This window comes from Lissotriton helveticus, chromosome 11 (genome assembly GCF_964261635.1).
Source record: "Lissotriton helveticus chromosome 11, aLisHel1.1, whole genome shotgun sequence".
NCBI lineage: Eukaryota > Metazoa > Chordata > Amphibia > Caudata > Salamandridae > Lissotriton > Lissotriton helveticus.
Window position 1 is genome coordinate 462,932,858 of NC_136072.1, and position 21,543 is coordinate 462,954,400.

At 44.5% G+C, this 21,543-nt stretch overlaps 1 protein-coding gene across 4 annotated transcripts in view; it reads right to left on the reverse strand.

The window, feature by feature from the left end:
• Positions 1–1,248: 1,248 nt before the first annotated feature.
• NGEF (neuronal guanine nucleotide exchange factor) overlaps positions 1,249–21,543 on the reverse strand; it is a 973,961-nt gene continuing 953,666 nt past the window's right edge. For 3 of the 4 annotated variants that reach the window (XM_078666019.1, XM_078666018.1, XM_078666017.1), the window contains 2 exons: positions 11,154–11,258; positions 3,503–6,278 (listed from right to left, as the gene is read on the reverse strand). In XM_078666019.1, coding sequence (XP_078522145.1) covers positions 6,082–6,278; positions 11,154–11,258 — 302 coding nt within the window. In that variant the 3' untranslated portion in view covers positions 3,503–6,081. Of the gene's footprint in view, positions 6,279–11,153; positions 11,259–21,543 lie in introns of all 4 variants that reach the window. The other variant, XM_078666016.1, reaches the window with a different exon arrangement.

Sequence of the window (21,543 nt, forward strand, 5' to 3'; positions counted from 1 at the left end):
AGCAGGCACAGATGCTTCTCGGATCAGTGGATCCTCTTGCGCAACTGTGGTAACGGAGGGGTGGTATAGGTGGTTGGGTCCCAGGCAAGTTTGCACCGTGAGGGGGCTCCGATGGCAGTTCACCTATGCGGCCCGGACGATGGAGAGGGGGGAGGGTGAAGACACGCATCCCCGATGGGGCCTCAGCTAGGGGCCGGAAATATTTGTATGCTTCGAGGGTTGAGTGGCCCCTTGTGGTATCGCTTACTTGCTGGGCATTAGGCTATATCCAACAGGCCCTGCGGCCTCATGGAGGGCTTCAGGATAGGTGGGCCCCAGTTCAGCGCTGCTCCCCAGTGTTTCGCTCCCCTACAGGCAGGAACCTGGTATGTCTGAGTTTCACTGTAGGTTGGGTGCCTCTCTCACTGCGCCAAGTGATGAACTGCACACCAAGGCGGGCCCGCTGATGTCTGGACATACAGGCACCCCCACTCAGCCTGCAGTAGGCCATGCCTCTGCTTCATTTCCCTCCTCACCTCGCTTGGTGCTGAGTTGGCCTGGGTCCTCAGTTTGCTCCCATGGGCAGCCCATGCCTTTGGCGATCAGCTTTGGTAGGCGGGACAAAGTTGCTCCTCTACTTTGTACCTGGGTACAGTGGCTGCAGTGGGCGAGCCTCCCTAGACCCTTGTTCCACTGCTCCGTTTGCAGCACTCCCAGGCAGGCGCCATCTTGCGCGGATGCAGCCCGAGGTCCAGAGGAGCTGAGCTGGCCGTATCCCCATATGGGCTGGATGCCGGCTGTCGTCAGTTGCACTGGGCAGTCTCGGTGGTCCTCCGAGTGATTTGGGGAGCGAGGGGGAGTGCAGGTATCCCCTTTTCTGCAAACAATGAGGCCGGCGGTGGCGCTCTCAGAGTTTGCTATGCCTGGTCGCCATCTTGGCCATGCCCGGGTGTGTCAGCCTTTGGGACCTGTTGTCATTCCATTAAAACTTTAGTTCCCAGAGCCACAGCCTGTTTTCGGACACACATCATAACAGATTAAACATAAGTACATTTTTTAAAACAAAAAGAAAAATATGATGATTGAGAATGAAAGGCTTACAAAAAAAGTCAAGAATGCTATTAAGCTATAACTGAAATTAAAAGGGCATATTGGAAATTAAACTTATTAATTTCGCACCCAACAAGTTCAGGGAACTATTTTAAACTGTGACCAAGATCCCAAACAAACACCAAAGGGAGGGGAACACAAGGGCAGCTTACTCACATATCACATGCAAAAAAATTGCAAGTTTATTAAACAATACATTTTTCATAAAAAGTACAACTGTACCAGTGAGTGATTAATTGTTTGTTCATTTAAAATAATTTACCTTGTCCAACATTTGTTTGCCACTGATTCAGAAAAAGACGTTGATGATTTTCTTAAGAACTCAAACCCACTGGTTGTGAGGTTGGGGCTCTCCCTGAGTGGGTGATGGCAGCATTTCCTGGCCGTTTTGCAGACCCTTCTAGCCACTGTTAATAACTCTATGAGTAATGGGAGTACTTAGACATTGAAAGCACTGTACATTGCCACTCCTTTTTCAAAACAAGTGCTGGCACATCAATAGGTCTGGTTGTAATGGGCTAATGCATACACTGTTAGCACCTTAGCGTGAGAGACACAGGAGCGAGTCAGTAGGAGAGAGAGGGCTATAGCAGTGAAGTATTTCCTCATGCGGTTCAGTGCAAGCATTCGAGAGGCGAAAGAAGGATACATCTAACTATGTAAGAAATAAGAACTCTACTGGGCTGATTATGATGTGAATGACAATGTCTCAAGCTAATGGCAGAAAGAGGCTGTTTGAAGAAAGTCAGTGGTTGAAAAGGGAGGGCCTAGAGCCTACTCTATAGTATACTCTCAGCAACGGGTCTGTTAACAGCTGTGCTGTCAAAATCCTAACCTAAAGAAATCAAATCTGTATGCCGAGAACCTCATCAATAATCACCCCAAAGCAAGGCTCCTTATTCTGAGTAACATTCTCAAAAAGGTGTTGGCCAGCTATTTGTGACCCAATTTACTCTCCTGGAAACTAAATAAAACCCATAGGCCCTCATTCCCAGTTGGTCTGACTTTTCCCACTCCCAACTGTTAATGCAGATCTCGGAATTCTGAATTGAGTGCCATTTACCATATACAGTAATTACTCGGTTTCAAAAACTTCTCACCTTTTTTTTAAATGTTGGCAGGTCAAACCTGCCAGAATGTAACCTGGGAAAAGTGTCGAGTATTTACCATACCATGCTTATTTTGGTGCTATAAACTCCAAAATAAGCAAGTTAGTACCAAAAAGCTCATTAAAAGTGCTATTTATTGCATGTGATAAATAATGCCACCAGGGTATCATTGTTTATTGAGAGTGATACACAGTACCTTCATTCTGACTAACTTGGAATTGTGGCCATAGTTTTCAGGTGACCATAGATGGAGGCTGAAGACTAATCCTGGCTCTCCTTGACCTCTCTGTGGTATTTAATTAGGTCCAGCATGCTGCCCTTCACAATTTAGGCTTGTAGCTGGAGCAGAAGGATGAGGGATTTACCCATGTCCTGGTTCAGATGAATTATTTTGGATCGCCCAAAGTCATCAAGGGTCTTGCATTTCAGATAAAGCGGAACTAGACTGTCATGGTTTTTATGGTTCCTTCTGATCTGTTTCAATGATCCTATCTGTAAAGTAAAAGTAAAGTAAAGTCCACATTTGTAAAGCGCACAATCACCCGTAAGGGTCTCTAGGCGCTGGGGGCCGTCGGGAAGATTAAGCGAGCTATTGCCCAGAGTCACATGGTGCTGGGCTAACCTGCCGCCGGAGCTGGGGATCGAACCGTGGTCCCCAGATTCCAGCGTCAGTGGCCCTGGCCGCGGCGCCACACCTCTTCCATCTGTCATCACACAGGTTGGGATATAATCTCAGGCTTACACCAATAACATCTTGTGGCACTAGACCAGTCTTACCATTAGTTCATGAATTGGAATAGATGCACAATAGATGGCTCCAACTAAAAAAAGAATAGGAGAGGTTATATCATTGCAGCCAAGGCCCAGATCGGAAATTCACTTTTTAATAGGGTATCCTGCCATTTGTTTGGTTACAACAGCTGGTACATAAGGTAAAAATCCGTAGGTGTTTTAGGACAATCATTTTTCCATGAAAATGAAGGTACAACATGGCTATAAAAATATTTACTTGAACCATTCTGTTCTGTCCTTCCTGAAGCCATTGGTTAGGAGCTTCTCTTTACCCAAAAAGCAAGACTGTCCAATGGCCTCAGAAGGTAAGACCTCATCCTAAAAGTCAAGAGGGACATCATTGACTAATGCTGGAGCACTGCATCAATTAGACATGTATCCTAAAAAGACTAGCTTCAATGAAGCACCAATGTATCTGAAAGATAGTATTCTGCACCCACTTACCACTAAAGCTTTAAGATTGTGAGGCAAGTGAAGGAAGGCGATGGCGCACAAATAATCCAAAGTCACTCTTAAAATTGAAGACTTATTCAGCCTCTTTAATTATGGTTCATTATTTTATGTAAATGCCATACATAATGCTGATCCTTATTTCACACAAATTATGTTTCTTCAGGGCTCAAGTCTTTATTGAGTTATACATTTCTTGATGAAGGTATGTCAGTGGTTGAGGTGTCGCAATTGGCTTGTGAACCATTATGGACTGCAAAACGGCACCACAATAGCGCAAGAGTGATAAGTGATTGAAATTGTTAGTAAATCTAGCCAGGCCCTGACAATTCTCTGGATGCAGTGGCACTTACTGGTAATGTGGAGACATTGAAGAGCAAGATACGTGGAGTAGGAATAGATCTAGCTGCTTGATCATGCATTGTCATTTGCAAAATAACTCCTTACTGCCCGAAACTCAAAGAGCGTGTATTCAAGAGGGTGGAGTTAGGTCTAGGGGAAGCCATTGTGCCTACCTCCTTGGAACTTTCACCACGTTGATGTCTGCAGTATCAAAACACTATTGCGTAACGAAATCAAGTGTCTTTTGACAAATTGAACCTATGGCTTTGTCCCTTATCTTTTGAAGCCGGCTCATAAAGGACCTTGGTGCAACAGAAGCACAACAAGAGCAGGCACAGGTGAGAAGGTTATTTACTGAAGTATGAGACATGGAAACCATGTGTACCAGCTGCCGCAAACTCATAGGCATGCAGAACTAGTGCCCAGAAACCTTCTCGAAGTTGCACAAGTTGGCAGATGCCCAGAAGAAAGAACAGTGGGAAAAGAAAAGCAACAAAAGCCAACAGAAGTGCTGGGCAGGTCCATGTGCACACCAAGAGATGTAGCCCCTTTCTACAGAATAAACCAGATTAACTGCCAACACCAAGCTGATTCCAGAAGGAACAGAGTAATAGAATGGAGGGAAATGCGGCAAGGTGGGCAGCTGGGCATTGGAGAAGTCCTACTACATGCCTGCCTATTTCAACCCTTCTGTGTAAGCTGCACAGTGAGCATTGTTAATAATTCTGGCAAGCAGTTACCGGTTTCACCTGGAAATGGCAGGGTGCTGGAAGTAGGAAACAAACTCGATGAAGGAGAAGCTGCTTCTTTCCCATTTTACTCATGCCAAGTCTTGTTGATTTTTCTTGTGAGGATTGAGGGGAGATAGTTTGAATTTTCACATGCTCTGTGAATGTACTGCATGAAAAGTGGTGTCATCTTCAAAGAACCTTATTGCATTGAGAGTGGGACTCCATTTCCAACTACACATGAACAAAGAACCTGAGTGTTCATGTGCGAACAGCCCACAGGACATACTCTGTAACTGTCAATAATGTAGCATCACTCTTGAGGAATCTCTACATTCCTCTCATGGGTGCGCCATCACACTGTATGGTGCAACTTGTCCTTTACCACAATATCGCCTTCCGAGCACAGGGTATACTCTTCACTGAATGAGGCAATAGATCAGGTTCCATAAAAGGTACATGCATTTATTTGCAGAGGTCTGACCAGCCAGAAGTCGGTGATCATAATAAAACACTGGAATCTTGTCCTGTATTCGTCAGACCCAAATCCCGTTCATGGGTACTACACAGCTCCACATTTCCTCCCGATCATGCCACCTCAGTGTCTTCAATCCCTGTGTTATGGGGAGGGGTCTGCCTTCAATGAAACAGGTGACCAAAACATCCCCCACTATTCCAGTGCATGTCACCTCTGTGCTCTACTTTTTACGTCTGTGATCTAGTCACTCGAGCCCCAACTTCTACCCATGAGAAACTGGTGACTTGAGCTGTGCATCCTATCTCTGAACAAAGACCACTCCAGGGCTTGACTTGGTATCCCTGTATAGTGTAGATCACAGAGCTCTGCCCTTGCAGCATAAACCTAAGCTAAGCTGTTGTGCTGGTAGGTATATGGCCAACTCTGCTCCTTCAAGCATACTTTAGTGTGACTGTTGCATGCGACAGGACAGAAGACTGTGGATTTAATCTCCCCATTTTTGTGAGTAGTGGTAGCAAAAATACTAAAGTGACTTTTGGCCAAATACTACTTTGGACGATAGGCTACATGTATTCCAGGAAGCCGCCTTCTCATCCACTTTTCACTAGAGGCATCAACCTCCTACCGTCATATATATATATATATATATTTCCACCAGTCGAGATCACAGCAAACAATACCCTCACTGGTGACATCATCCACCTGTGACAACAAAAAACAGTGGGACAACAAAGGCACACAATGACATCATCATGCTGTGCTCCAAGAGTTTACACCCCTCTGATCCCCTGGAGACGTTTGTGGAAGATTCTGAGTTTCAATCATATTTGCTGTAGACCAATATATATCTTGTGTGGACATATATATTTATATGGAGCGGATGGATTATCTTCCATCTATATAATGTCTGAAGATCTGCCTCCAAGAGGATCATGTGGCCTTCTAAATGTCAGAGCACCCTCAGGCCTATATTCTTTAGTCCAATCAAATGCAGATCTCTGCCTCGTCCAACTGCAGCATCCCTGCAGCTGCTCCTCCATGTGATTGATCCACTGATTCTGTTGCCAGGATATCATAACCTCAAATGTTGTCCTCACTGCCTCGTCGTCCTGCTGCTACCCATCTTCCTCCTGTCCTTGTTCTGGCTTTGCTGGCTGTCCTCTGACCTGTGTAACCGGAAACACTCCTTCAAGTTCTGGGTGCGTATATCAGCATTCATGATCTCCTCTGCCACGGCACTGGGGAACCAGCCCCTCTCCTGGTCATGAAGTCTCTCACCAAACACCCAACCTGTGTGGAAAAAGTAACAAAGCAGGAGTAAGAACACTTTATCTCTCAGGATACCACAGGAAAGAGAAGATTGCTTGTTATCAGCATTTAGAAGGTATCGCTCATATTTGTAGTTGAACGATCTCAACTCACTGGTACGAACCAAGATGAAATACATGGTGTTGAGAGTAGAAATGAAAGCACGACTCTGCAAACCACAAAGTAAAGTTTTAATCCTTCTACAATACGAAATAGCGAGACCGTCTTTACTGGCATGAGGAACTGGATTTAAGGGGGGGGGGGGTAATATATTAAGACAAATGTTTACTTCTAAATCTATATATAATGATGAAATCTATATGGTTCACCAACAGTCAGTAATAATGAACTGTATGGCTGAAAACCTAGCTGTTGCATTTCTCCAGCATTCAAACGAGCCTTGCACATTTCCTATAGAACTGTGTGCCTGACAGGAACATGTCATCTGGTGTTTTTTTGGCATGGGCACATAGGTCTGGGCTGTACCATGACGATGGTGCATCCTAAAAAATGACATGCATATGCAAGGGAGACCATGTTACTTTAATAAAGCTGAGAGGGTGCCATGTTGTAACAGGTTTAGGTAAGAAAGCCTGTGTGTGTGAATGTTTTACTTGCTACTGTGCACACAATACATTGGCGATGAAAGTGAGTGCACTGCACCTCTGTTGCACACCCTGACCAACACTTAGTGCCATGCATGCACATCACCTAGGAGACAAGCTATCAGCATGCCACTAGCATACCACCTCCAGCATTCACAAAAAGTCAACCTCACTCGACCTCGGGGGCACAGAAAGGATGTTGATGGCACATCAAGCTACCAACTACAGGAAGAGCAACACACCATCAACAAAGCCAATCCCTTCACAGATCAGCGGTTTTACAGTATCTCCCTGAGTTAGACAACTAATTCCCCACGCGATGGGGTACACAACCCCAGAGGGAATGAAAGCCATGTTGTGATGACTGTGCAATGATCAAGGCATGTGTGATTCCCTAATCTGCCGCTGAGAAAAAAAGGATATATGCTCCCTCAGCATCCTCCTAATAAACCAAGATCAACACAAAAGAGAAGACTAAACCCTCAGATCCTTCAAAGACTTCTCCATAGAGTACCAAATGCCTGAACTCAACCGTTGTGTCTCCTGCGCTCCAGCCCCAAAAGCATGTCTTCCGACATCATCTCTCGCCCTATTAAACCTACGTCCGAAGCTAACACCCTTTTGAGCAACTTTAAAAAAAATTGGAAAGCTATGTCTCAACATCTATGCCACAACAGACAAGTTCAAGCCAAAGCCGTCAGTATCCTGGTACTCTAAATACATTGCTAACAATAACCAATCCACCCACAGATAAGAAAGAAAATGGAAGAAAAACAGAACTCCTAGGGACCTCTTGATAATGAAGTCCTTCCGTGCAGAGACTCATCACATCAGTCAAAGCAAAGTACTGCACCAACACCATCAATGAAGCCACCAACATAAGTATAACGTTGTTCAAGACAATAAAGCACTGCATTAACCCTTGCCAGACCCAACTATTCCTCACTTCACAGAAAAGTGCAATGCCATCAACCTCAATACTAAGCCTGCTCCATCTCTTACACCTACCACTTCCCGTAGGAACCCACAATGGTCAGCCTTCATAGCCCTCTCTATCTCCCTGGTCTAGCTGACATACTCAAGTCCCTCAAAGCCACTTTGTATGAAAATGATGTCTTACCCTCCTCGTTCATTACAGCTCTCTCTGGGGACGCTCTCATCCTCCTACTTACTGTTGTCAATACCTTCCTCACTCAAAGCATCATTCCACAATCTCTTGAAACAAGCTAGATCCTCCCACTCCTAAAGAAACCCACGCTAGACCCTGATGACCTCGCCAACTACCATCCCGCCACTCACCCAGCATTCATCGGTAAGACCAATAAAAATGCAGTCAGTCTATTTTCATCTCCAAAATCACATGAATACTAACCATCTTCTGCACTACTACAAGTCTGGCTTCAGATCACGCTGCACCACAGAGACCGCAACCTCACACATCACAGATGATGCCCTCTTGACCACTGATGAAGATGGCCCTGCGTCCTTAAATTTCTGGACCTCTCAGCTATGTTTGACACAGTTGGCCATTCTACTGTTGTACGCACAGTGGAATCTCGAGTGGGATTCACCCACAGTGATCTTCACCGGCTCTCCTCCTACGTTTCTAACTGATTCTTATTTGTTCAGATGGTCATCTCAAGGTCTCAAAAGATTCCTATCATCGGTGGAGGCTCCCAGGGTTCCTTATTGTCCATCATCTTCAACCTTTACATCTAGCTGCTTGATGCTGTACACACAGATAACAGCATTACGAATCACATATAGGCCAATGATGGACAACTGTACATGAAAGTCTCCTCAGCTTCAGAAATCCAACAACTTAAATACTGCTTGCACATCAACCAGGTCTGGATCTCCATCGCCTACCTTGAAGTTTAACCCAACCAACTTAGAATCTTGTTATTTGCCAACAACAACAAACAAGATACAGCACAAACCTGGCCCAATGACTGAATGCTAAGCCACTTGGATTTACCCTGGACATTAACCTCGCACTCAAGGAACACATTACGAAATGGACTCAGTACCAACTCTGGTTCTGAAGAAAGATAAACTGTTGCTTCAGAATGAGACTTCAAAACTGCTGTTCAAGCCCTTTGTAATCCCACATCAGGATGATGGTATTGTGCTACAACATGGCCTCCCAGACTCAACACTAGCACTCCTTAAGGGCATCCTACATGCTGTAGCATGTTTCATCAGGGGCCTAAATAAATATGATCATGTGACCCATCCTGCTGGAGCTCCATTGCCTTCCACTGCCTACTCAAACCATATTCAAAACCAACTGCATTATTTACTAAGCCATCACGACCAACACCCCCACTTATCCTGCAGACAAGCTCACCATCCCTGGTGGTTCTCAACACACCCACAGTTGTCACAATCAGACTGCAGACTAAGAAGTGTACAAATTAAATGACAAGACAGAAAGACTTTTAATTTACACCCAGGATCTGAACCAACATCCCTGTATCCTTCAGGACTGTCCCAATGCTTTTCCAATTTAGGAAAGAGTTGAAACTCACCTCTTAAAAAATCAAAACACTGCATCACAATGCATCACCCATCCTCAACCCAAACGTCTCTCCTATTAACTTTATTCTGATATTTGACCATGCATAGGGCTCTGCTGCCTTTTGGCTAGGTTCCCTTGTTAGGGCCAATATCTAGCATTTTTACTAGCTGCACTGTCAATGACTTTTTGATCTGAAAGCAAAATGTAGAATGTCTATCGTTTGTGTTTTGTTCTTGAAGTAGCTTAAACAGCACAAAGGCACTGACGATTTGCCTCCATTTCATGAGAGACATCAGGTTGAAAATTCTGTAAGACACAGATACATACCATTCGAACTTCAACTAGGCTAAATTATAGAACCTTCTTCACATGTGTAATGCAGACACACTTGCTCATTCCTCCCTACTTGGTATCTGACACCAACACTGGCTTAGAGAAAGCATGCAAAGACTTTTGGGCCACCCAATCCCTAATGATCGGTTACACAATTTTAATGATATGGAAATCCAAAACTGTCATTCATGCTTGGTTGTTTGATGTATCATACCTAGATTCCATGGAAAAGGCCTAGCATAAGATACCACGTAGGAATGTTCGGATTGAAACATCAGACCACGCCATCTGCTGCAGTATTTCTTTTAAAACTTGAAGTAGACAGCTGGCAGCTGCTGCAGTGTTTTAGGTACTCTATTAGACTCTGCTTTATTTGTTATTATACTAGAACAAGATAAAGACACAGTCTTTCCCCCAGGTGAAAAACAGAACTATGGGCCCGATGTAGGTAAATGACATTTACCGATTCGTAAATACCGAATTTTACCGATTCGGTATTTACAAATCAGTAAATGCTTTGTAGGTATTTTTACCTAATTTTTTAGCGAATCTGTAACATTTGGTAATTACCGAATCGGTATTTACCGATTCGGTAATTGCCATTGATTCCTATGGGCCATGAGGCCCATAGGAACCAATGTCAATTACCGAATCGGTAAATACCGATTCGGTAAAATTACCGAATTTACAAGGGGGACAGGGTGTCACTTTGACACCCTGTTGCACCCCTGATTCAGGCTTGTGTGCCATGTGACACACATACATGCCCTCAGGGCCACATGGCACAGGTGTACATGCACAGATGTGCATGTACACAGAAATTCGTTATTTACCATGCAATAGTATTACATGGTAAATAACAAATTCTTAGGGGCATGTGGCACTGTTTCCTGTGCCACCTACATATAGATTTACCGATTCGGTAAATATACCGATTCGGTATTTTACATAATCGGTAAATTTACCAAATCGGTAAATTTACTGATTCTGTAAAATATAGGCCCCCTACATCTCAATCACCCGTTACCGACCGGTATTTGGTGACCTACATCTGGCCCTATATTCCATGCCTTCCTATTTACTTCACATACACAGATTCTCCATCCTCTATTAAACAGGAACAATCGTGCACCCAAAATCCTAGTCTTTGCACTTTCACTCCGTCCAGGAGTCCATTCCAACACTTCTCACTGATTTAGAGAGGTGTAAAATGTTAAGTCGCTTGAAAAAGTACATTTGCAGAGTTACATGGATCTTGGAGGCTAACTCTATACAATTCTATCCAAGGTGACATCTCATTTCAACGGTATGTGACTGTCCCTGTATTCGGAGTACTTTCCTCAGTACAAAATAAATAATATTTTCACCCATCTGTCGCAGCCCCCCTCCAAATTTTACCATCTTCTGCCTTGTCCAGGATGTTCAAGACTTCTGCAAGTTCCAAGGTGAGCTCATCTGGCTGCTGTGCAACGTAAGGGTGAATACACTGCACCTGGGGACAGTCTGGGGAAAATAAAGAGAGAAAGGAAATGGTTATGCCAAAGCATTAGGTATTGCGATTGAGCATTCAAGGATCCGGGGTCTAACCTGCAGTAAACAACATGTCTAAACCATGGTCATCAATGGTGGTCCATATATAAACCATAGATGATTATAGTTTGTCCAAGGAGACAGAAATGGAAATGTGATAGCTTCCACATCCACACAGCTAACAAAACCAACATCAAGAGCCAGCGAAAACACTGAAGTCTGTCTCTATTATTTTGACTGATCAGTGGTAAGGGGACAACATGGTCACATCATAGGGATGAATGAGCTACTTGCCTAATCAGATGTCGTACTGCCAGCCAATGCACCTCAAAGAGAGATTCATGTGGAGTTTACCCCTGATTCATAATCCAGTCTTGCACTGCCAAAGCTGACACTTCTCAACTTTAAGTTAGAAATTAGGTTTTATTTGAGTTATTAAACATGTGTGAAATAAATTGGAGTATTAGTTGAAGGGCTGAGAACCCACTTCATATAATAACCACAATCCTTCTCAGGGTGAACCACTTACGTCACTAAATAAACCTATGTTGAACCCTCTGGTATCATGGCACAGAGAAGTCAAGCTTAACCTAAAGACAATATGTAAAGTATTTGTGCAGTACTAAGACTGTAATAAAGTGAAAACACAATGCAAAAAATCCCAAACCAATTTAGAAAAAGAGAGAACATTTTAATAATTAAAATGACACAAAGAAGACAGAAATCCAATGAGTTGAACTGGAGATATGATTTTTTTATGTTTGCATTAAAAACAGTACCAAAAAGCTCAAAGCGCCAACCGTGTGTACATGGTCATGCTAGACCAAGTCACAGTCAAAAGTCAAGACCAACTGCGATAGATCGCTGGTCGGTTACAGGGACCATGTTCTACCCACTGAAAAGTTAATCTTCTGGCTTAGAAACCTTTATGGAGAAAAAATGGTTGCCAGCAGGACAAGCTGGATCCGTAGCAGGACTCGATGACGATGGGCTGCTGAAGAGTGAGGTCTGGGTGCGGACATCGACAAAGGCAGGAGAGCCCCAAGCGGATGATGTTCAAAGTCTGTGCCCCAGAAGACCTTGCTGTCAATTAGATGGTGATCACTGGTGGCTCCGGTGCAGCACTCTATGTTCAGACTTTAGAAACTTCTCTGAAAGGTGGATTCCTTTCAGTGGGGTAAACCAGCAAGTTCAGGCCGACCAGCATTTCAACATCGATGACTGTGGCTTTGATGGCGATCCTGGTCTCGATTGGTTCTTCAGGCAGAAAGTCAGCAAAATAGATTCTAAGCCATATTTCTTGCAGATTGAGCACAGGAGGAGTACACTTTAACACCAACAAAGGGTCCAGACCTGGAGTTTAGGGCTCTTGACACTTGGAGTTTAGGACTCACTCCAATAGCGGCCAGCAGCAAAGTACAGCACAGGTCAGTTAGAACTGGTCAGTTGAGCATTTGCAGGGAGAGAGACTTCTGGAAGCTTGTTGTGTCCCTGTAGCTCGAACAGGTGGTCAGCCAACTGTCCCTTGGAGGCACTTCGAGGTCTTGGGTACAAGAAAAGCAGGTTCAGTCTTCTTTCAGGTTCTTTAGATTGCAGTGCGATCCTTCTTCTGATTTCTCTCAGGCCCACGAGTGTTCTGAGGAGAGGTCTGTGGGGGTCCACATTCATGCACAATGCGGAGGTGGAAGGTGATCTTTTGTCCACCCTTGAAACCATTTCTGGTTTCAATCCCCCCCGTATCCCCCAGGTTTGGAGCCAACCTGAGTAGAGAGACAAAGGGGAGACAGGTCTAGGTGTGAGCTTCATCTGCCAGTGACAGGGTAGCATCCTTTGAATCTCTGGAAGGGGCTGGACATAACCCCAAGCCATCCTGTCAAGGATGGAGACCTTCTCCGCACACCCAGAGATCTTTATCCACTGCCTGGGAGCATACACTCCTCGCCACAGGGAAGCCATCCGGGACACTGCTGGACACTGACTGGAAAGCCTTTTAGTTAGGAAAATGACAACTTTCTAAAAGTATAATTTACAAAATAGTAATATAAAATTCGACTTGACTATTAAGTTAGATTTTAAATTCCTATGAGCCTGAGAAATATTTTTTTAGCTATTCCCAAACTGAATTTAGCACTTATTACATATAATAGTGTAAATGAGTATTAACCTATCGGAGAGCCAACACTGCCACATGAAAAACAGGTTTTCACTGCCAGGACAGTGCAAATATTAGCTAAACATGTCCTACATTTAAATACCAGGCAACCAGCCCTATAGTCTTTTAAGAACTACCTTGGAGGTGACTTGTAATTATTAAAAAGGAAGGTTTATGTCTGGCAAAAGGTTTATTTTGAAAGTTAAAAATGGCAGTTTAAAACTGCACACTCATGTTTCACAGTGCTACTTTCGTGGGTGTCACAATGAGTGTACAGTCCACTAGTATCATTTATTTACCAGCCCTGGGTATAGGCAGTAGCATATACTGGGGACTTACACATAATTTAAATGTGGCAATTAGGTGTATCCCAATTTTATCTTGTTCAAAAAAGGTGAGTAAAAGCACTTTACCTCTGGTTAGCAGGGGTATAGTGCACAACATTATACAGCCAACAATAACAGGGTGCAGTAAAAAGGTAGAAAATCCTAGGTGGCCTTCAGGAAGGGCAAATTTCCAACAATGTGCATTTACTGGAAACTCCAAGATCTTCTCTGTACCCCATTCAGTTCAAGCTTCATTATTCACTGGCATCCAGAATCCTGTGCTGCACGGATACTCACTCAGGACATAACGATGAATGGTCAGCTCATTTCACTCTTCATGTATGCTTTTGTAGCATATGGATACATTACATATAACATCTACAATGGAAAGGGAATTACTGACTTTTCCAACCTGCAGAAAATGGCAGTACTGCATATAATACCAACATGGAGCAGGGATATGCTGCACATATCACCTATGTAGGATAGCGGTATAATGTTCAAACTGCCTATGAGAGCAATGGTTTAATGGTTGGATTGCCTACTGGTAAACATCTTTATGGGTACCCCCTTCATCGTCACAGTTGTTACATGTTTTGCCCACACCACTAAGCCCGCTTGCATGCTACGGATCTTAAAGAGATGACTTCAACCTGACATTCTCCTAAGCATTCACTTCAGAATTGCAAATAAAACACCTAGGAATGGAAGGGAAGGAATGTACCAACTGGGCGGTGGAAGAGATACGCAAGACTATAAAAGAGTACTAGTCAATAATCGAGGTGTTATCTTGTCATCCTCTTCCTCAACCCATTATGCACTCTCATGAGCATACTGCTAAGCAGCACGTCCTCATTGGCATTTCTATTTCTAGGCCCAAAAACTCCCTAACAGACAACAGTTATGCCACACCGTCACATTCAGAGCATCACCCTGATCAATATTAACAATATAAAAATGCAATTCAGCTTTTAATGCCACCTGTACGGACACTAGTAACAAATGCCACCTCGACTTCCCAAGCTACATCAAGCCTATCGCATGAAACAAATGTGGACTGAACTTCCCTGGTAGCCGACCTGCAAAATCCAGTGCCCTCAAATTCTTCCAAGGAGACTGAAATGTCCAGTCTGAGTGACCAAGAAGCAGCTACCCCACTTGATAATAATCCATAAAATAACTAAAAATAAACAATAATTCTGAGTTTTTAAAGCGCCTGGTTACACCTGCCGGTGTGTCCCCGCGCTAAAACTACCTTAACCCATATACACCAAAGTTGAGGGACAAAATGTCCCTTTGAATGAATTCTGCTCAACTGTGGAGGGACAATGGCACTGCTGTAAAACATGCAGCAATTTTAACATTGCTTCTGCTTCAACAGCCATATTCAGGACAAAAAAAGGAAACGTGGGAGCCGATTTTCATATACAAAACGTTGTGCCCAATTTAGGTTGGCTTTGGTTGGCATGTCTAATACGCACTGGGCTGTATTTAAGAGTGTTTATTTTTAGGTATACACAATCATTCATGTACATGTTTTCATTCTGTCTCAGAAAATCATTTTAATTCAGCTGCAGTTTATTATGGTGGAAAAGAACTCTGCAACAAGGTTATGTCTGCTCTTATAAAATATGCATAAGCAGCTTATTGTATGAAGTGTTACATTTGTGTTTTTTTTCTCTGTGCAACCAAAACGCATCTTTTAGTGTCTAATAGAAATCATAGTGGAGTAGGTGATACATTTATAGTTTGGTGGTTGCTATTAAAATTGTGCGCTTTCTTGGGGGCATTAGTGAGCCCGGCCGCAAGATGGCTGCCACCTAGTGAGGCTCTGCCAGCTGGAGCAACTAATCCGTTAATTATCCTGCACCAAAGGGGGCATCGGGGACTGCCCAGCGGTGCCCGTACATGTATACCCCTGGCTAATTAGATCTGCAATTAGGGAATTTTGATTCATTGGCCCCATGATGAAGTGTTTCTGTGGTGTTGGAGCCTGGTGGAGGTGCTCTTGTAGTGCACTTCAGACGACTGGATTTGGTGCATATTAATAGGGTGATGTGCCTAGCACGTTGTGTTTGTGACTTAAGTTGTTGATTGCGTTCATGTTATGTTAAGGCATTGTGCTTACACGGGTTGTTGATATTCTTGCTATAATGGTGTGTGTTGAAATATTGCTGTAATTTATTATTTTGATTATGTATTTTATTAAAAGGTTTACAGAACTCAAGTTAGATAAAGGTCACGGTGGAAGGCTTTGCGGTGGCGCCAAGGTTTTTAAATTAATGATTTCCATGATAGCCTAGTAATTTCAATTAGAACAGTGATGGTTCATTCTGTGCACAAGAGTAAACTAGTTCGGTGCTTATGTTATAGCTGGTCAAAAGCCTAGCTTAATGTGTGATTGTGTAGCGCCTTTAAGTACTAAATGCTTTATTGTGTGTTTAGATTTCTGTCCTGGTTCCCAGTATTCAGACACAAACTTTATTGTTTTGTCTTATTGAAATATTGTGTTTGATCTCGTATTGTGCTTGATTCTAAAATGGGTCCAAATTTAGTTAAGTTAAAGTCGAAGTTGCTATCAAAAGGACACCCTTTACCACCAGATGGAAGTCCCGCCTATGAGACAATCATGCATTCTGGCATGCACACTTGTTTGTGGCTTGAGGACTGGCACAAGGGTTTGGTAAAAGCTAAGAAATTACAGTTTCCTGAAAATTGTACTTTTGTTGAAAAGAAAATTGGCTACTTGAGACATTGCTTGATTGAATTCACAACTGAGACCTGCGCAGTTGGCAGCATTGAACAAACAGGATACGAGAGCCAATACGAAGGCTCAATAGAAAATGCTGAGAGGTGAGGTTTGTAAGGTTGTACATGTTTGGATGGATGCTAAGTTGCACATGAGGTTATAATTGTGGCATAAGGAAGTGCTTATAACTGTTGGTGCGTCTCCTGTGATCTCTGCAGACCAAACAAAGAATAAAACAAATCAGAATAAAAATGAGAAAGAGGATTATAAAGAGTATTCTGATGAGCAGGAGGAACTGCTGGATGATTTGCTGACAAGACTGCTACCAAATAATAAACCTAAAGAATCAGAGCTGAGTCACACAAGTGAGAAAGAAGGAACTTTGAAAGCTGGTGAAACACAGAAAAGTATGATAGCAGTGAAGCAGAGTCCTGAAGCATGAGTCAACTGGATTTATAACAGTTTGCTGAACCAGATCTTGATCATTCATTTAAAGATTCCAAAATTGACTTTTGATGCTAGCGAGCTCGTTGTGGCTATAAAAAAATTACAGTGTGGCTAAGAAATTGAGAATGGCTATGAACAGGACGAAAATGACCCAACCGTACAAAATAAAAATGATGAAATCTGAATTGTGTGAAGAATCCATTATCAGATTGGATGCAATTTTTTCAGAAATTATAGAATGAATCAGTGTAGGAGAATGTGGAAAAATAGAAGATATTGAACTGAAACTCAGCTAAAAACGGAGGTGAAAAGAGTCATAGGTGATTATTAACATGATGTTGTCAATGGAGAACTTTCATTGAGAGAAGTTCAAGGAAGCCTTGGTCCAGTTTACGTTCATGTACCTTGGAGGAAGAATGACCTATGGACCTTTACAAAATAATTTTCATAGCTTAGGGAGAATCCTGAAAAATGCTATGTAGAGGTAGAAAGAATAGTTACTTTTGCGAAGGGACTGTGGGGAGATTTGGATGGATTCTTTTTATTACTGTGCTACAGGATTTGTAAACTGTTTGAAAATTGATAGTGAGGTGGGCTTATGAAGAACCGCATAGGAATGTGCTGACTTATGAGAATGAATCTGTGGTGATGGAAAAATATACAACAGCTGTTAATCATTTGAAAGCAATGGTTCAAGAGAAACAGGTTAATAGGTTAAAGATCACAAGAGCAGATCACAATGCAGTGAAATTGGTACATGCATACTCAGAGATTGATGCAGACTCATTGGTAAAACAGTGGAATGGAAGATCGAAAGAAAGAAGGTGCTTCAGGATTTGTTTCAGCTTTTTGTTAGCTTTGCATCCGGAATTGAGTTCCCAGCTTCAGCAGAGAGTGATGTGTTGGCAAGCAGTCACTCGATTAAATAATGGCTTACGCGAAGTATAGCAGTGAATATTGCGACTCTTAAAAGAAATTGACAAAAGAGAAATTGATGATGGTACAAGCTGCACTATTTCAGCCTGGAGGTCAAAGAATACTTTCTCAGGGAAATGGAGTGCCGTTTCAGAGTTCTTCAAGAGGTGGAGGAAATAGTTTGTGAGGCAGAGGTTTAAATAACAGCGTTAAGAATAGCACAGTTAGATATTGAGCTTGTCACATTTGTGGTAAGGACACTGCAAGAGATTTGCAGATTTTTTAAAAATCAATATACTAATGGGACACAAATGATGCTTCAAATGAACCCTCTGCGGCAGAATAGGATTCCAATGGAACAAACTGGGGTGACCTAATCAACTGTCTCAACCCTCCCAACACCTGTGCAGAATATGATGAACAAAAGGCAGTTTAGCGGAACAAGGCCTTTAGCTCCAATTCTACAACCCAGATGCAGAGTAGTACAATCGGATTTCCACTGAATTTACATCATTTTCAATTTCAATCAAATTTGGTTCAACCATGTTAGAAACGGGACCCCCGGCCGGCCAAGGCTCACGCCAGAGTCAGTCAGGGATCGCCATTTCTAAGGTCAGGGCAAGGGAGTCACACACCAAGATAACCCCTGCTCACCCTCTAGGTAACGTGGCGCGAGCAGCAAGGCTAATCTCAGAGGCGATGTGTAAAGCGTTTGCGCGCGCACTCCAGCGACAACACCCTAGGCCCACCACAAAGGAAACTCTACACAAGGTTATATCAAAATAGCCTTTGTATTATAATAAAAACACATTAGATAAGACACACACTTTACAATGTGCCAACAGGCACGGGCAAGATTTACAAGGGATTATGTACAGGACAGGGCCACCTGGACCACTGTCAGGGGTATGCACTTTTCAGAAATAACACTTGTAGGTATAACACTTAGCACATAAACATATAATGAATGTAGCACACAAAATAGTTACATGTAGCACACAACCAGGATTTCCTGGTAAAGGGTAAATACCTCCTACGCCACCCTAAACACTGTAGGGAAATCACGCAGGTAACTAGGACCTTATCATCAGGACCTATGGAAGGAAAACCTATCACCTAAGCAAGTCACATTTAGCAAAGGGAAGGAAACCTAAAATAATCACCTAAGCAAGTCACATTTAGCAAAGGCAATAAACCATCAATATTCCTCTAAGCAGGTCACTTTTAGCGAAGGGGAATAAACCATAAACAATTACCTAAGCAGGTCACTTTTAGCAAAGGTAATATCAAACAATCCTCTAAGCAGGTCACTTTTAGCAAAGGGGATAAAACAAACAATTACCTAAGCAGGTCACTTTTTGCAAAAGTAAAAACAAACATTCCTCTAAGCAGGTCACTTTTAGCAAAGGGGAATAAAAACATAAAGAATCACCTAAGCAGGTCACTTTTAGCAAAGGTAATAACAAACAATTGCACATGAAACATTAAAACACATTCAGAGGTGCAGGTAGAACATTTGCGCAGGAATCACATAAGCAGTAAATCATAAATTGCGCAGTGTGCACGTAGCACCACACTAGAACTGTCCCCCAGGCCAACTGGCCTCGAAAGGGGCTGGAATGCCCTGAGTCTCAATGTCAGGGGAGGCTGCGCAGGCAGCCAAGAACACAAAGCCTAAACGTAGCAACTGTCCACTAAGTGCTGGACAGTTGTAAATAGGGCTGGGCAACGTTGGAGCCTCGTGGGCTCAAGAACAATGAATGGTGCCCAAGAGCCTCTCTGGGGCTCTAGAACAAATGTGGGCGCTGTGAGCCTTCTCTGGGCTCTGTAGCGTAACTTGAACTGCCCCCTAAGCCCCTCCGGGCTTTAAATAAACAAATTGCCCTCTCCAGAGCCTCGCTGGGCTCTGCACACGAAATACCCCCAGGAGCCTTGGGGCTCCTCAACACTGGTGGGGGCTTGGTTGGAGTCCCTCGCGGGGGACTCAGAGCAGGGGCAACAGCCCCAAGAGCCTCAACCGGCTCTACACAACGAAATGCTCTCTTGAAGCCCTCGTGGCTTCACTCCGCACTTTAGCGCTATCTCGCGCTACCAGAAAGGGGGGGGGCGGACACCGACAATGTGTCCCGGCGCCCCTCCCTCCAGCACTGCCACACTCACCGGCTTCGCGCTGGGTCCCAGCCGAGACTCTCCTGGGCGGCGGCTCTGCAGGGGCCGCGGGCGGGGCTCCCCTTCACTCGGGAGCCTCGCAAGGACGCTTCTCGGCTCCGGTGCAGGGGCGGGACTTCCGGTCGGCCTCTCCCGGGCCGCGCTGTGATTGGCCGGTCAGGCCAGTACTTCCGGGTCGCCGCGGGCAGCGCGGCGGCTCGTATCAGGCAGGCAGGCGGGCTCTCAGTATCCGAGGAGTGGGCTCCCTCGTGATAATTTAAATATCCACGGACGGGGCAATGCCGGGTGGGCACCGGCCTCCAAATTAAATATAAAGCGAGGTAGGCACTCGCTATGCGAAAAAATCGGCAAATCGGCTCTGATGCCAGGTGGGCACCGGCAATGTCGATAAAGCGCTCCCAAGGCACAGAGAAGCGCGCTCAGCGCTAAGGGGGAAAATAAAGCGCTTCCAGGCGCTCTGGCCACAAGCAAAGTCCTTTTAGGCAGGCAGGGGGGCAAGGCAGGGCCAGAGCCAGCACACTGGGTCTCCAGGCAGGGAGACAAGCCAAGTGGCGGTCCTCTTGGCCCCAGCAGCAGCAACAGCCCCCTCTGGCAAGGATCCAAAACTAGAACAAATTGTAAGGGGACACAGCCCCTTCTTATACTGTGAAATCCTTTGTTTCAGGGTGCAGGGTGGGGGGAAACCAGTTGCAGCTGGCTTGGGAGTACCCTTGATGGCCCAACCACCCCTTTCATTCACTGGGGAGGCTAGGGTCATTAGACAAACCACAGGGGGGCGGAGCCAGCATTGTGTGGGGAAAAACCCAGCCCATCCAGGACCCAGGTGCACTCCTCCCACACATCACTCATGCTGATCTCACACTCACCACCGGGCAGACCCATCCAGACTTCCTGGAGCCTGGCATGCCAGCCAGCTCCAGCCAATCACCCTCCAGCATCCTCACTGCACACATACATCAATGTCCAGAAGTAGCACTTCCCTTCTAGACACATACAAGCCGCACATACCATTGCGCAGCATTCATTCTCACGAGTTCATACATACCAAACTCGAGCCTGCACTCCCCACGCATCAGGAACTAACATGGACACACACATTCCCCATGCATTCCTATGGGAGGGCAGGCCAGCCATACTACACGCACGCACTTTACTCTGGGACACAGGGAAAAAGTGCGCCAAGACCCAAAAATCACGAACACTGGGTCACAAATAAAGGCAAAAAGATTAGGGGTGAACCTGCCCTAAGGCCCAAGTCCAACACAACCCCCTTCCAGCCAAAACGCAGGGCAGACCAATCACCACCGTGATGGGCTTCCCTGCTTGGGGCGATAAAACAAGGACGCGGGCCCACAACTGCAGGGACACCCTCCTGTTTTACGCCACGGTGAACCCCTAGGGTTCCTTCTAAAACTACTGTAGGGACTAACTGGGGTACCCCACTGGTACTCTCCAGCTGCCCTCGGCCAGGACCAGGCCCTAGGCCACCCAGGTACCCCT